The sequence below is a fragment of the Phlebotomus papatasi genome, chromosome 3 (genome assembly GCF_024763615.1).
Source record: "Phlebotomus papatasi isolate M1 chromosome 3, Ppap_2.1, whole genome shotgun sequence".
Lineage (NCBI taxonomy): Eukaryota > Metazoa > Arthropoda > Insecta > Diptera > Psychodidae > Phlebotomus > Phlebotomus papatasi.
In genome coordinates, this window is record NC_077224.1 from 38,154,753 (window position 1) to 38,169,690 (window position 14,938).

Genomic DNA, 14,938 nt, shown 5'->3' on the forward strand with positions numbered 1-14,938 from the left:
GCTATTGAGAAAACAAAAAAAGGTGGGTCTTCAAAATGGCGGAAGGAGGGGTGGGGGGTGGGGGGTCAATGCACCAAGTTGCAATTTTCATACGATATATAACCTTTGCCGAAAACCGCAAGTCGATATCTTTTTTAGTTTAGGAGCTATTAAGCTCCAAAGAGCGGCCGGACGGCCGGCCGGCCGGCCGGCCGGGAACGTAACTTAGCCCCCCATATATTCGTGATCAGGAAGTGGCGAAACACATTTTGGCCAAGTTTGAGCGCGATCGGACGACATGAAATTTTGTTAGGATTATAGTAGGTGAGATTGTTAAGAATCTCACCTAATAAAAATTAGTTTTCGGGGCATTCGATGCTACTCCATATTCGGTGGTACCCGAATTTTCCCTATATGTATTATATTACCTCAAAATATATCAATAAACCAAACTATCTTTACCACAAAAATAGGAATTTCAGAAATTATTCAAATAATTATATTCAAACATTTTTAATTAAAGGAAATTTGAAACATCTCATAAATGCTCTCAAAAAAAAAATAGTAATAATTACGTCGTAATTGATGCTTCAACATACTTTGCTTTAGAGTCAGGAATGGTGTGTAAATTGAAATGAGGCTTTTAGAAAAAAATAAAATAAAATGCTGACTCTTGAAAGCTCTAAAGCTCTTTTCCTTGTAAATATTAACCCCAATTTTTCCCTCCTTCTGCATGCAAGACTGTTTGCCTTTAAAAACGTAACTCGTTAATATGAAGTGACAAGTAAAAATGAGATTTGCTTATTAAATCACATCCACAATTTGAACCAGCAGCGTCAGTGCTTGAAATATACCAACGTCAATAAGCAAATGAAAAAGCACGAGCTTTTGATGTGGTGGATCAGTGTTTGATATATTGAATATTTCGTCTCTCACAATATATAATTAAACCTGATGCGATTTATACAGGAAAATTAGTTAGGATGTTGTTGAAGAGGTTTGGTTTGAATATTTGTGGAGTGTGAAAAGAGGGTCTCCCATATAAATAACAAACTCTTCAATTAATATTAAAACACAGACTGTATGAATGATGATGATGGAAATTTTATTCATGTGACTTTTTTTTCCCTCGCCATCCACATAACCCCTTCGTCATTTACATGGTATAGCACCAATGGATTAATACTGAAGGTACGAGGTTGGGGCATGTGGAAATGAAATAATTGTGGTAGATGAAAATGAAATTCTATGTGGTTTTATAACAATATCAAAGTAATTTGCATTTTCAATTTTACAGACCTAATAACATTTGTTGATTACAATTATAATTTTGCAATTTCCACACTCAACATTTGCCCATAGACATGGGGAAATACAGCTATATTAACCCAATGAAATCCGCCAAGCAAACTTGGCCCCAAATGTAAAATATTGAACCACTTTTGTACACCCATATCCATGCTCATTTTACCCTGCTGCTGAGTATATTTTAGCACTAATGAAGTTTTTATAATGAACCTTCCAAAACCACCCAATAAAATCCATTCGATAGCAAAAAAGAGGTATTTAACTAAATTGAATTACAAAAATTGAACTATATGTCGAACAACAACTATTCTCAAATGCAACCAATCCCATTTTAACCCCACAATTGATTTGTATTGAATATCCAAAATTGACATAAAATACAACAATATCAACAAATAATTGAAATTATAAATCTATTATTGTGAAATGAATAAAATAATGCATTACTTGAAATTCTATACATAATATTTTAATCATGGTCCATTAGATTGTGTGTTTTCAATAAGACATTTTCATTATACTAAACTAACACACCTGTAAAATATTGTTATATTCCAAGAGCAATATTTATACTAAAGAGAAACATAATATAATATATATAATCAATTTGGCAGATTTTGACTTGTTTGAAAAATCACTCAAAATTGAAACATATCGAATTCTGTGGTATAAATAAAAGCGAGGGTTGTTCATGGTAAGGGGTAAAATTGTAATTGATGTTAATAAATTCAATTAGCTCCCCGCTTAATTTTCCAGCGATATCAAATGCTGAATGTGTGAAAATTCTCAAGGGACGAGGAAAATTAGAATATGGGGGCCAAGGGGATCATCAATTAGAAATTCAAGAACTCTTGTGTATAATAAATTCTTTAAAGATTTACTTCTATTTTGCAGAATTTTATGCATACTTATGACTTAATTTATTAGTTTTATTTAGCACAATGAATAAAATTTTTGCATTTTATTAACTGAAGCACATTTGAAAAGAAAGTTCAAAAAGAAAATTTGGGAAATAAAAAAGGAACAATATCTTCCAGAAAAGATTTTTGTTTCGAAAATTGTAATTTAGAATTAAATCTAATTATTTAAAAATCTTTTGATCATACAAAAAGAATAATGCGAAGAAAGAGTCCTTAATAAACTGATGAACAGGAATGACATTCAAGACATGGTTATAATACATTGATTTTTTCTTATTTCTTTTAGGCCTGTGAGGACGGGTGGGTCAGTGGTGACCTACATATAAAAAAATCTTTTTTTTCTGACTATTTAAAGTTCATTTTTTCTTTGACATTTAAAAACCGTTATTAGGAATGATTCAACGATATTTTCGTATAAGGACGAAATGTCTGCTTGGGTAACCTCTAAAACATATCCAAAAATTAAAAAAAAAAAAATAATCCCACAACGGACTTTCGAGCAATCGAGAAAAATCATGGTTTTGGAGGAGAAAGGGAGATGTGGGAGAAAATTAGGGGCATGTTAAAGTTCTTTGGGTCAACTTATAGAGGGACCCCTGAATGTCCCAAATCTCCATTTCTAAACGTTGAGCCGTTTGGCGACAGCTGAACGGATAGACGCACAGATGAACAAACGACGTCGAAAAACTCGAAACTTCGAATTTCTGAAATTCTACTAAAATACGACCAAAATAACTCAAAATCGAGGAATTATACGAGATGTCTTCAAAACGTAAGTTGAATTATCACATTTCCCGAGCTACATACATTCAATTCTTGATTTTTCTTTTTTGTTATCTTGATGGGCATATTCATAATCGGAGGCAGTCAAATTCCCGATCGCCAAAATCTCGAAAATCAAAATCCCGAATATTCAAAATCTTGAAAGGAATGAAATTAGAGAATAATGTGTAGAATAATTTCCCAGGACACAAAAAATTTCTCAATGCCTCCAGAATGCGCGTATAAAATCATGGGAGTAGCTATGACACTTTTACGAATTCGGGATTTTGGCCCATTCGGGATTTTAACTTTCGGGATTTTGGCGTTCGGGATTTTGGTTTTCGGGATTTTGACCAAAACCCGTCTACAATATTTGTTGGCAAGATCAGCCCTCTTGCACTTCTAGATAGTCTTTTATAGATGTGTTAGATCTATTTCGATGTGCTTGGAAATGTTTTGATATTGGAAAAAATAAAAATCAACCTAACCTCATTAAATTTAGGGTGGAAAATAAAGTTAAACGCCCCGACGCACTTGAAATGTTAACAATTTTTATGGAGTCTATTTTAAACAAAAAGAATTTTTAAAAGTGGCACAGGCTTCTCACAGAAGGCCTAGAACATGCCCAAGAAGCAAAATAGCTGCCTTATAGAACCAAGTATTACATACGTCTTTTAGTGCATCTTTAAATAAAAGATTTTCTCTGTTGAAATTCCTATAGAAACTCTTAAGATCCTTAAGATCTTAAGATCACTTTACTAATAGTAGTCTCGGTGATGGTACCAAAAGCGTTATAAGCAAATTATTTTGGTTCTATAGTGCTTTACTTAAGGAATTTTACAAGACTTATTAAGAAAAAATGCTTCTTGGGTGGTATTAATGAGACTCGCCCTTGACGTCAAAAACCAATAAAAATGTCGAAGCAGTGAAGAGATTTTTTATGGTAAATTTTGGAATCACTATTATAGAATTACTTGAGCTTATTGGCATATCAGCTCGTTCATTCCATGCAATTCTTTTTGGATATTTTTGGCATGAAACGTATGGTAGAGAGGTTTGCTCGGAAAGCTCCTTCATATCTCTGTTTGATTGTGATTTTTTGACCAAAACCAAGGCTTCAATCGCCTCAATCAAACCTCGGTAATCGTTTTCGCTGGAATTGATCTCCAGAGACTTTTTCCTATTCATAGAACTGAAAATCTCCATGAAATATGGCGTTTTGGCATGATTAACGAGATAATGACCCCATCGCCGGAAGAGCTCAAAGCCATATCAAAAAATGCAATTCAGAAGGCATTGGATATTGGAAAAAGCCTAAACACAAGTGCATTATATCTGACAGGGATTACTTTGAAGGAAACAAAATATATTTTGACGAGTAAACAAGTATTTAAAATTTTGAATTTTAGAAATTAGAATTTTTTTCCTATACTACTTTTGAGCTAGAGAACTCCTGAAAGCAAAATTCTGACAGATATATGTGTTCAAGGAATTCAATGTTTGTGTGATAACGGCCACCGCCGTCTTAGCGTTGATACCCAACTTTCATATTTTTCGAGAAAAATAGAAATTCACCTTACTTTTCGGATACACCTCGTATATACTGCTCTCTTTGTGGAATTCGAGCAGTACAATTAAATTTCATAAATATGTTATAAACGCTAAGCCTGTGCTGGGCGCGTTAAAAGTGGAGAAATGGACAGCTTAAATATAATCTTATTACAATATTATAAAGAAAATAATTCTAAACGCATTTTATTTCAGCCGGGAGATCTTATATCATTTTCAACTTTAAAGCAATAATTTTCTCAATTGATATACCCCTTAATTTTCCCATAAAAAATGAAACACCACAAACCGCCCAAATGGTAAAATACAAGACATCGATGGTGAGGGAAATGAAATCAACACGAGGATTCATTTTCCCAGCGCATGTTGGGTGGGTTGCGGATTTCTCTCCGGTGAAGTGTAAAAAAAATCCCAATTGGGATGATGATGCCACCCCAATTTGATGCCTCATCCGTTGCTCAGCTCGCGGTCGTCATTAATTTTCATTTAAATTTGATTCAAGAATTTATTTAGTGCGTGTTGGTGGCCAAATTGAAACATTTTTACCCCAATTACCACACTAATTGTTTGCTTTGGTGCTTCTAAGGGTGGAAAAAACACCCGGAGTTCCGTTTAATTTCCCAATGATGGCGAGGGCAAAGAATGAATATTGCGTTTGAGAAAAAGTCAATTAAATCTCCCCCACAAACAGACTAGGATATAAAGGTGTTGCTAGGTAAAATAAGTACCACAATCGAACACAATGTAGCAAACTACCATCTATTCAATTTTCATGCGGTGTTTTTGATGAAAAACCCACGAAAATTTACAATGACACCAAATGGGTATTGCAATGTAGTTCTTTTTCTCATATTGAAAATGTACTCTACCTTTCTCACTGTTACACCCCTACAGTTAATACATCACATTTCGAATTCCACTGTGCAAACATCTCACAGAGACAATAGCTATGTTCTGGTATTGATCTACAATGATGTTATTGATGAGGAAGCATATGATAAAAAACGTGTAATGAACTTCCACCGGATGATTGAAATTGTGGTGAAAAAAAATAATAGGAAGAACACAACATCATGTTGATTGATTTCTCGCTTTACAATTTCCGGCCAAATATTGTATTAATTTGTTGGTTTTCCGAAAATATGCCATTTCAAAAATAGTTTTAAAAAAAACGAGAGCAAACAATTGCTAAATTAATCAATAAAAAATTTAAAAACAAAACCGAAAAGTCGGGCACTTTAAGTACAATAAGCATATTGAAGTTATACATTCTTGTATGTGACAAAGGATTATACGGGCTGTAGTGCCCAAATAGACATAAGGGGCAGTCTAAGGCCAAAACTTAGCTGTTTTTCGCGATTTTTTAAGGAGAACGAAAAGACCAAACTTCATGAAATTTTTGCCAAATGTTTATACACGAAGTGCTTTATTTATTTATTTATTTTTTTGAAAAAAATATTAGAAAATCTTGGACTAATGACTAGTTCACTAGAGGGCCTCGTCGCAATACTGCGTATTTGGCAGGAAAACAACAGGTCATGATTCTTGTCTGAGGAAATCATATAAAAAGATTTTCAATTCTCATAATTAAATTTTATAATGTTAAACCAAAAAACAGAGAAAATTGTGAAGTAAGAGCTTTTTTAAGATTTTTATTTTTAAAGTGCATATTGTGAGACGAAATTTTGACATTACCACGCTGTAAAAAATAATTAAAAATATATTTTCGAATACCAATTAGGTTCAACTATAGAAGAGAATTTAACATAGGGGGAAGTTGGGCACCTTTGAAAGCAGGGCACCTTTGAAAGCAGGGCACCTTTAAAATTAGGATTTTTCTCCTATGTCTAAGTTTAACTGAGCCAGATCATAATGTAATTTAGCTTCTCAATCTGTTCGTGCAGTTAAATTCGATAAGGCTCAATTTTATTTAAAAATAGGTGAAAAATCCCAATTTCAAAGGTGCCCCACATTTAAAGGTGCCCCACTTCCCCCTACGGAAGATGATAAATAATCCTTTATTAATTTCATTCAGTTAATAAGTTTTGTTTCTTAATTTTTCCTGCCAATTCAAAGGAATTGCAAAAATAAGAAGTAGGGAAACGCGCTTTAAATTTTTACATGTCCACCCAATCGCCTGTAAATCCGCTTGGAGCCTCTTGATTTCACCCTTATATCTTCGGGAATATTTCGAATTGGCTTCTGAAGTTTTTACGGTTCAATTTAACTAATAAAAAATATAGCCTATTTTTGACATTGTAATTTGACTTGATCCTTGAGAATGACTTCTAGACATTTATAAGAATGAGTCTACACTTTTATTAATATAAAATTTTAATATTTTGACGTTTACCAAAATTTAAAATTTTATATCTCCGGTTTTAATCGCCTTATGTTAATTCTGTTAAGTTAAATGGTCTATGATTTCATTCTCTACAACTCTTCTGACACATGCTTAGAATTGACGATAAAATTAAAGGACACTTTTTGAGTACTTATTCGAATGACTCTTTCCGTAATCTAACAATTATCTCGCTTACGTAAAATCATCTTTAGACTGGTGTAGTGTATTTAATATTCCTTTATTCGTTTTATTTTGAGCTTTATATTTTAGTTCGTTCATTCGTAATATTTTTTTTAAAGAAATGTATATGAGTCTAATAAGAACCAATAAGTTCTGCTTATACTATTAGTTCAGACTATATGAGTACTAAAAGTAAAATGACGCACTCTCAAGGGGCTTAAAAGCTTCAGCAAGAATTTTAATACATAATTCTCATTGTGAGTCTTATGTGCATTAAAAGACATGTCAAAGTCTTGATTCTACAATGCATAAACTATCTTGGGTAAGACCTTTGCATCGACACCAAATTTACCCAAATGTGTTGAGAAATATGATCCGCAAAGCCTATTTAAACTTAAACTTCTAAAAATCGATATTAGGAATGATCTAACGGTATTTTCGTTAAAGAATTAAATGCCCACTTATTTTCTAAAGCATATTCAATTCTTTTTTTCAATTGCAGGACGCACTTTTGAATAATTCCCAAAACATGATTTTATTGGAGTAGGGAATAAAAATGAATATCATATTAGGGAGACCGGGGTAGAATTAGCTGAATTAGAATTTGTACAAAAAATGTTTGAATGAAACTGATAAATATTTCAATGTATAGGAAAGGAAGTAGGGGAAGTGCTTATAATTTTGGACAGTCTGCTTATAAGCATCGAAGTTCCAAGTTTAAAGTGCGATATTTTCTATACTAATTGACATTTCTTGTTACTCTCTTTTCAGAAGGGTTGTTTAGAAACTTAGCAAGCTATTTATCGTCTTATTCTTATTAAAATTAGTTTTAATACGTTTAAAAATGAATTGATATGTAGAGGTGAATTTGACTCTTATTTTGGACAACTTGTTTATTAATTTGTCCAACTTGGCTGTAAATTTGGACAGCTAATCCGCCTCAATAGGATGCCCATTGTTCTTCATTTGATGAACCAATCTTACCAAGTCCTCTTCCTGTTCATGTAAGGGAAACGTAGAATGTCACAAAAAGCCCGGAAACTTTCCATATCATTCATTAAAGTGAGTTGACTTCGGTGCTCCAAGTACGTGCGGATTCGCTCATTCCCTGACCTTTCCGGGAGCCTTTCAAGGCATTTCTCGCTACATCTCTTTCGTAGATATGATGCTCCTTTGTTTATCTAGGCATTTGTCCAACCTAGTCATCACAAAAGCTAAAACTTCACGAAATTTCGTGAGGAAAACACCTGTCCAAAATAAGAATCATCACCTCACTGGTGAATGTCTTAAAAAATTTCCCATTTTTCACACGAAAAATATAATTCACAAGGCAAATCTCACTTCAGGTCAAATGTACAAATCATCAGTAACGTGAATCAACACAATATTCAATGAATATTAAATAATATCACTCAAAAACAGCGAACAAACTTTGTTAGTACTTCACCAAAACTAAATAAGACTGAAGTAAGCCACGAAGTTCTGTCATATTTCTCGTAAGCAATTGCTCACACTGAATTTTCAACAAAGCAATTTCAATTCAAATCATATTCAAATTTTAACGTATTTAGTGTTAAAATCTTCCAAAAAGAACAAATATTTAGATAGAATTCATTATTCATCAAATATTGGAATAAAAATCCATCATTTTAATCAATTTATTTTTAGTGTCCAATGTTATCCTCAAAGTGTCCAAAATAAGAAACTGGACAAAATTATGAGCATTTCCCCTATATATTTAGTAAAAAGTGCGAGTGAAAAGTGGAGACTTTGGGATATCAAAATTGAAAAGAATATAATACTGCTTAGTACAATTAAAGCAATAACGATGTAATTTAATTCTACAAACTAATTGTAAAGTTAAATTGCATTATGAAGAGTATTATGTCCTTTTGAAAATACATGAAAAAAATCCAATTTCAAAGGTATCCCAATTCAAAGATGTCCCACTTCCCCCTACTACAGTTTAACTGAAGACAAGAAATACCAAATACATGAGATTTTAGTGAACTAATCAAATTACTTTATATAATATATCCCTGGAGACCCAAATCCTAAAATAGATGGAAATCAAGATATTTTCAAATTGGATCATTAAATAGTTAAATAGCGAAAAGTGTTTAGAAACATCCTCAGCTTGGTTGACTGTAAAATTAAATTTCGATTGAACATGTTGGTAGGACAAAATGTGCAATCACAGAATCTGAAATCCAATTGCACAAAAGAGTTGCAATGCCAAATTGGAAGCCCGTAATGGGTAATACTTGTGTGGTAAATGGATAGAGGAATGCAAAAGAATTTGCATTCAATTCAACTACAATCCCCATAATACTTAACTCTATGGCTTGGAAAATGATAATAAAAATTACCTTATACGTCTGCAAATTGTCTATCGTACAACTGAGTGTCGCCTCTCGACCAATGGGAACAGTTACATTTTGTATAGGTTCGCCAAATTTGGGCAAATCTGCAAAGAGAAAAATGAGAAAATTATAATGAAATATGTATACATATTGGGAAATTTCCTCATCTCTTTATTTCACATCCTTAAACTGCTTTTGTAGTACAGAGAAGAATTGCCAAAAGCTTCAGTTTATATGGGATAAAAAAGACATGTTTCTCCTCACAATTATTTCACTGCACTGGAGCATAAAATTGCCAAAGAGTGAGAGATCCACGTGAATTGGGATTCTTCCTTTTGTCACGTGAATATTGGGGGTGGGAAATTGCTGCAGGGAGATGGTAGCATATGGAACTGAGATTATTTTCTCATATTGATATTGATTCAACATCTCTTTCACCATCCAATATTCTTCTATACGGCTTTTTCTCTGGCCCCACCTTTCATACTTTCTGTGCTGCGTTAAAACACAATTGAAATTGGAAGTAAAATTGAAAATGATAACTGTTTGAAAATATAACTGAGGGTGGTTGGAGATTGCGGACTGGGGAGAACACAGAAAATTTAATAGGATTTTGAGAATTCGTTAATTTCTCACTTTGATTCAAAGAACCTCTCTTTTGCATTAATCAGACCTTTTCAATGGGTCAGCCAAACGAGGGATTAACAACACATAATTTGCAATAAGCCAACATTAGATATTCTACAACCTGTTCAACAAATTAATTAGGTCATTTGTTAGAAAACATATAAGATTAGCCTATCTGGTTACATTTACATCTTCAATTTAAAGTTCCCATAAATATTTTCGTAAAGGCTCATTTACACGAAAGATTAGAACTCGAGATTACCTATCTTTGGACGCTACGTGTATTAATTTCAATTTAAATTTATTTTTATAATACTCTTAAATACGTTCACAATGTTTCGAAATAAAATGGAATGTAATTAATCATTTCTATTTATGCGGAAGGATTATAACAAATTACAAGATCACCATTTAAAGAAAAAAAGAAGAATATACTTTTTCAAAATTTTATTTGAGATTAGATACACTGGTTTTTTTTTTTATAAAAGATTGAAATTAGCAAAATTTCGCATCTTCTTCTTGATTTGTCTCATCAAAGTTTTCACAATATCGTCACCGTGGTCTTTGACTATCTTATTCCACTTATTCTTGAAGACCTCGATACTCTGGATAGGTTTGGCTTTCTTCTTTGGGTCTTTCGTGATAATACCCCAATATCTTCAATATGAAAGTTCATTTCATTGGTTACGTAATACAGTCATTAGACCTAAGGGCATGGTCATTAGGCTTAACTCCTATGATTCCTTACCAAGGAAGATTTTTGTGAAAATTGTCATTTAGAACTGGATATTGAGAGCAAATTATCCAATAAATTTTGAAAAATCAATAAAATTGCATGTCATTTAGATTTTTGAGACTTTCGAAAACCGGACTAAAACTCCAGCCTGATGCCGGAATCACGGACATCATTCTTCTCGTACTATTCTGTGGTTGCTTTTAAGTACGATGTTTAATCTGGCCAGAAGATTGGGGTATGTCTTGGCTTCTGTATAGAGGAATTATGTATTTTTGAAGGCACACTGTAATGTTAATGGACGAATTCATGATGCTCTCCGCCTAGCTTTGACGTACACATGTGCAGATCGCCCCTCAAACCACGATTTTTCTTGGAAAGCAGGGGAGACCGGGGTAGAATTAGCCACCAATGAAATTTTTCATTGCGTATAATTTGTACTAAAAATGTTTGTATGAGGCTGACAAATATTTCAATTAATAGTAAAGGAAGTAGGGAAGACTGAGGCAAAATTTGTCAAAATGAAAATTTCAATATTCACTATTTTCTAAAATAAAAGAGATTGAGGTTAGAAATTTTTATTATAGATAGCTTTCAGAAACCTTCTCAAACTTATAAAGTTTCAAGGGATTCGAGGAAGGAATATGTAAAATAAAAAACAATGAAATTTTGAGCCCTATTTTTGGAATACTTGGGTTACAGAAAATATCAATACTGATTAGCTCAATTTAAGCACATTTTTCTCGTTAAGATAGAGAAAAATTATCTTCGACAAAGTTGTAGAGGAATAAATTTCCTATAAAAATATGTCTATTTGTTATTTTTAATATTTGCGATGAGAGTAAAACGTCACAAATTATCCGAAGACTGACAAAATTTTCACCAGAAATTTTGAGAATCTCTACAAAATCGACTTTTAGAAAATGATTCGAAAATCACATTTCTTTCGAGATAGAGGAAAATAGTCTTCTTCAATGTTATAGAGCAGTAAATTTCCCATAAAAATATGCTCATTATAAAACATTTAAGTTTTCTCAGAGCTCGTGAAAGAATTAAATATGCGTTTTGACAAGTTTTGCCCCAGTCTTCCCTATATATTTAGAATAAAGAGTGGTTTCCTCAATATTCCTTCAAAGGTAAAATGTAAGATATCACTATCTAATACTAAACGTGGCTAATTCTGTCCCGGTCTCCCCTACTCATGGTTTTTGAATCTGTACTTTTTGTCATATCAAGTTACTAGACTTTGCGGTGTGATAATGCCGTCTTGGTAATTGTTTAAAGGACTTCAAGAAAAAGTGGAATAAAATTGTTTGATGATCTTGCGAAGTTTTGAATTACGAAATTTGACTACGAAATTTTGATAATTAAAAACTTGAATAAAAAAAGAGTTTATCTAAGTAACCTAAACAATTAAGTAAAGTTTCAAATATATTTATATTCTTTAATATTTATGAAATTTTTGATTTTAAAACATTTTCTTTGGGAACAATCTTAACGTGAACACGCTTTACGAAGTAAATCACTAAAACCGTTTTCACAAGACTCGCATACATTCCACCAGTGAGTCTCGGAAAATTTTCCTAGTGGTTCGTGCGTATGACAAAACCTCAAATCAAAAGGAATTTAATACGTCTGTGTGCAAAAATTTTAGTAAACTAAATTGAAATCATTGGAAAATCACTCACCGCGTCAACAGAAATTTTCCAATACTTTTATTGCAAATACTTCACATACCAATCATCCTTGTTTCACAACACAAAGCAATTGATTCTAATAAACATAAATATTTTGAATTCAAAAGCTTTACAGAGAAGCTAAAATAAATTTTCTGACATTTTCAATTCAAAATTTTGAAAATTCAGCCATTGGAACATGATTTTTGGAGACTATTTTTTCAAAAAAATCTCTATTTGTCGTAGATATGATCACTCTCAGAGAATATCCATCTGAAGTCAAAAAGCAATATATTTCCTGTTATCAGAAGAGTTAAGTTTTCAGTAAAGTATTTTAAATTAAAAGTTAGCATTTTCGATGTAATATATACCACGTTTCGTATTATAATAAATTGTGATCTGTCCACCGCAAAGTTTGTTGTTGTTTTCATTAAAGGTCTTTAAAAATCAGACATAGCGTCAAAATTTTTAAAATTTTGAAATGAAAAATTAGAGAATATAGTTTTAATGCTATACTTTAAAGTGCTTAAGAGCTTGAAACATATGTTATTTCAATTATTTTACTGAAAAAGAATAAAGAAAATATGCTCTATTTTAGTCCTTGTAACTCACGTAGCCCCTTAAAAGATTTGTAGAGGGAAGTGGGGCACATTTGAAAGTGGGGCACCATGGAATTGGTATTTTTCACATAGTTTTAAATAAAATTAAGCCCTATCGTGATGTAATTTAGATCAGATTTAGAACAGATTGAGAAGCTAAATTACATTATGATATGACTTAGTTCCACTTAGGGTAAATTCAGCTAATTCAAAACCTGCTCCAAATGGAAATTTTTCGCTACTCCAAATGGAACCGTCATTTTTTCCATTATAAATACAGTACTTATATTTATTTATTTTCTATACCATAATTTCATTATTTAGTTAATTTTAGTTTTGGAAGCCTTTCGTCGCGGTTTCATTTACACTGTTTAAACTTTCCCTTGTCTCCATTTGGATTAATTTGTTTCCAATAGCAACATTTTACACTCGCGTATTTTTCTTGTATTTAAGAAGTTTTCAAATTATATTTAAAGAATATTCACTAAACAGTAGCATTCTAGAAGAGTCAAGGAACAAATTTATGTAATTCTCTTCAGAAAAAATATGAACTTAATGTGATGAATCTTCTGTCAATGTTAAAGCGTCTGGAAATGGTTTTGAATTGGGACATTTACTCTAAACATAGTAGAAAAAACCCAATTTCAAAGGTGCCCCACTTTCAAAGGTGCTCCACTTCCCCCTACTGGTCTGTAATTTTACTACAATAAACCTTCCTTTTTCCTTAAGGGGTTACGTGGGTCAAGAAGACTTAAAAAACATAATTTTTTTTTTAATTAAATGCCGTTTTTTCTTTTAATTGCAAATGTCACATAAGTGCGATTTTTTTGCAAATTTTTTCATAGTGAAAATTGATAATAATTGAGATTACCATCGAATCAATTTCCTATTTTATTTGTTATGGGTTAATTCAAAGTTTCTAAGCAACTTCCTGTAACCTTATAACAAAGCTTCCTGTAGAGCTCTTGATATCAGAAAATTAAATTGGGTATTATCTAAAGTATTATCTAAATGTATTTAAGTACTTTATGGCATGAAAAATTTTAATTTTATTATATTTTACTTAATGTTATAAATAGAAAAAATTTGAATAAAGTCATTGAATAAAGTCTAGTTACAGCGTAAATGGATTAAAATATTTTGTGAAATTAAATGCTTAATGCTAAAAACTCCATATAAATTAGGATCACGAATCACCATATTTAATCATAAATAAGGATTTTAAAGCTTTGTTTATAGCTCCTCTAGAACACCAAAGTGGCTTACACATATATAATTTTCCTAATGAGTCTATAAATTTGCTCACAGTTAATGTTTTCAACCCACTATTTTTTCTGTTGTTATTTGCTTTTCCTCATTATTCGCTAATAAGCATGGATAAGAATATAGGAAAACTTTAGTAATGTAAAATAGTTAATGGAAATGTTTTGTAATTTGCCAAATAAAATTGATAGGTGGAGTAAATTGTTAGATTGAAGTTTTCGGGTAGTGAAAGGTATTGTATGGATTTTGTGCAGAGCAATAGAAAATGTGAAATTGTTTAAGCAAACGACTTCTGAGGATTTTTCTGCAACATACAATGCAGCTTCTACCATTGAGTGCTTTTCCGGACGGAAGATATATACATATATACATGTTTTTATATATATGTCTATATATGTATATATCAAATTATATAGAATAGTCTGTTGGACAAGTAAAAACTCTTCCTATGTTGAAAGAAAATACTTGAAGACTACTTGTGAATTCTCAATTCCACTGGGATTCTCTTGTCCATGCAACGAAAATACCGAGGCAAAGAAATTCTCTACTGGTTATAGTGGTCGGTTGGATTTTAGTGGGTAACCGATACTTTGTTGAAAACTTCATTTCACCACA

At 32.1% G+C, this 14,938-nt stretch overlaps 1 protein-coding gene across 2 annotated transcripts in view; it reads right to left on the bottom strand.

Moving 5' to 3' along the window:
* Positions 1-14,938, bottom strand: part of LOC129805545 (opioid-binding protein/cell adhesion molecule homolog) — a 142,389-nt gene that overhangs the window by 62,141 nt on the left and 65,310 nt on the right. For both annotated transcript variants that reach the window (XM_055853529.1, XM_055853528.1), the window contains exon 3: positions 9,432-9,529. In XM_055853529.1, the coding sequence (XP_055709504.1) occupies positions 9,432-9,529 (98 nt within the window). The remainder of the gene's footprint in view (positions 1-9,431; positions 9,530-14,938) is intronic.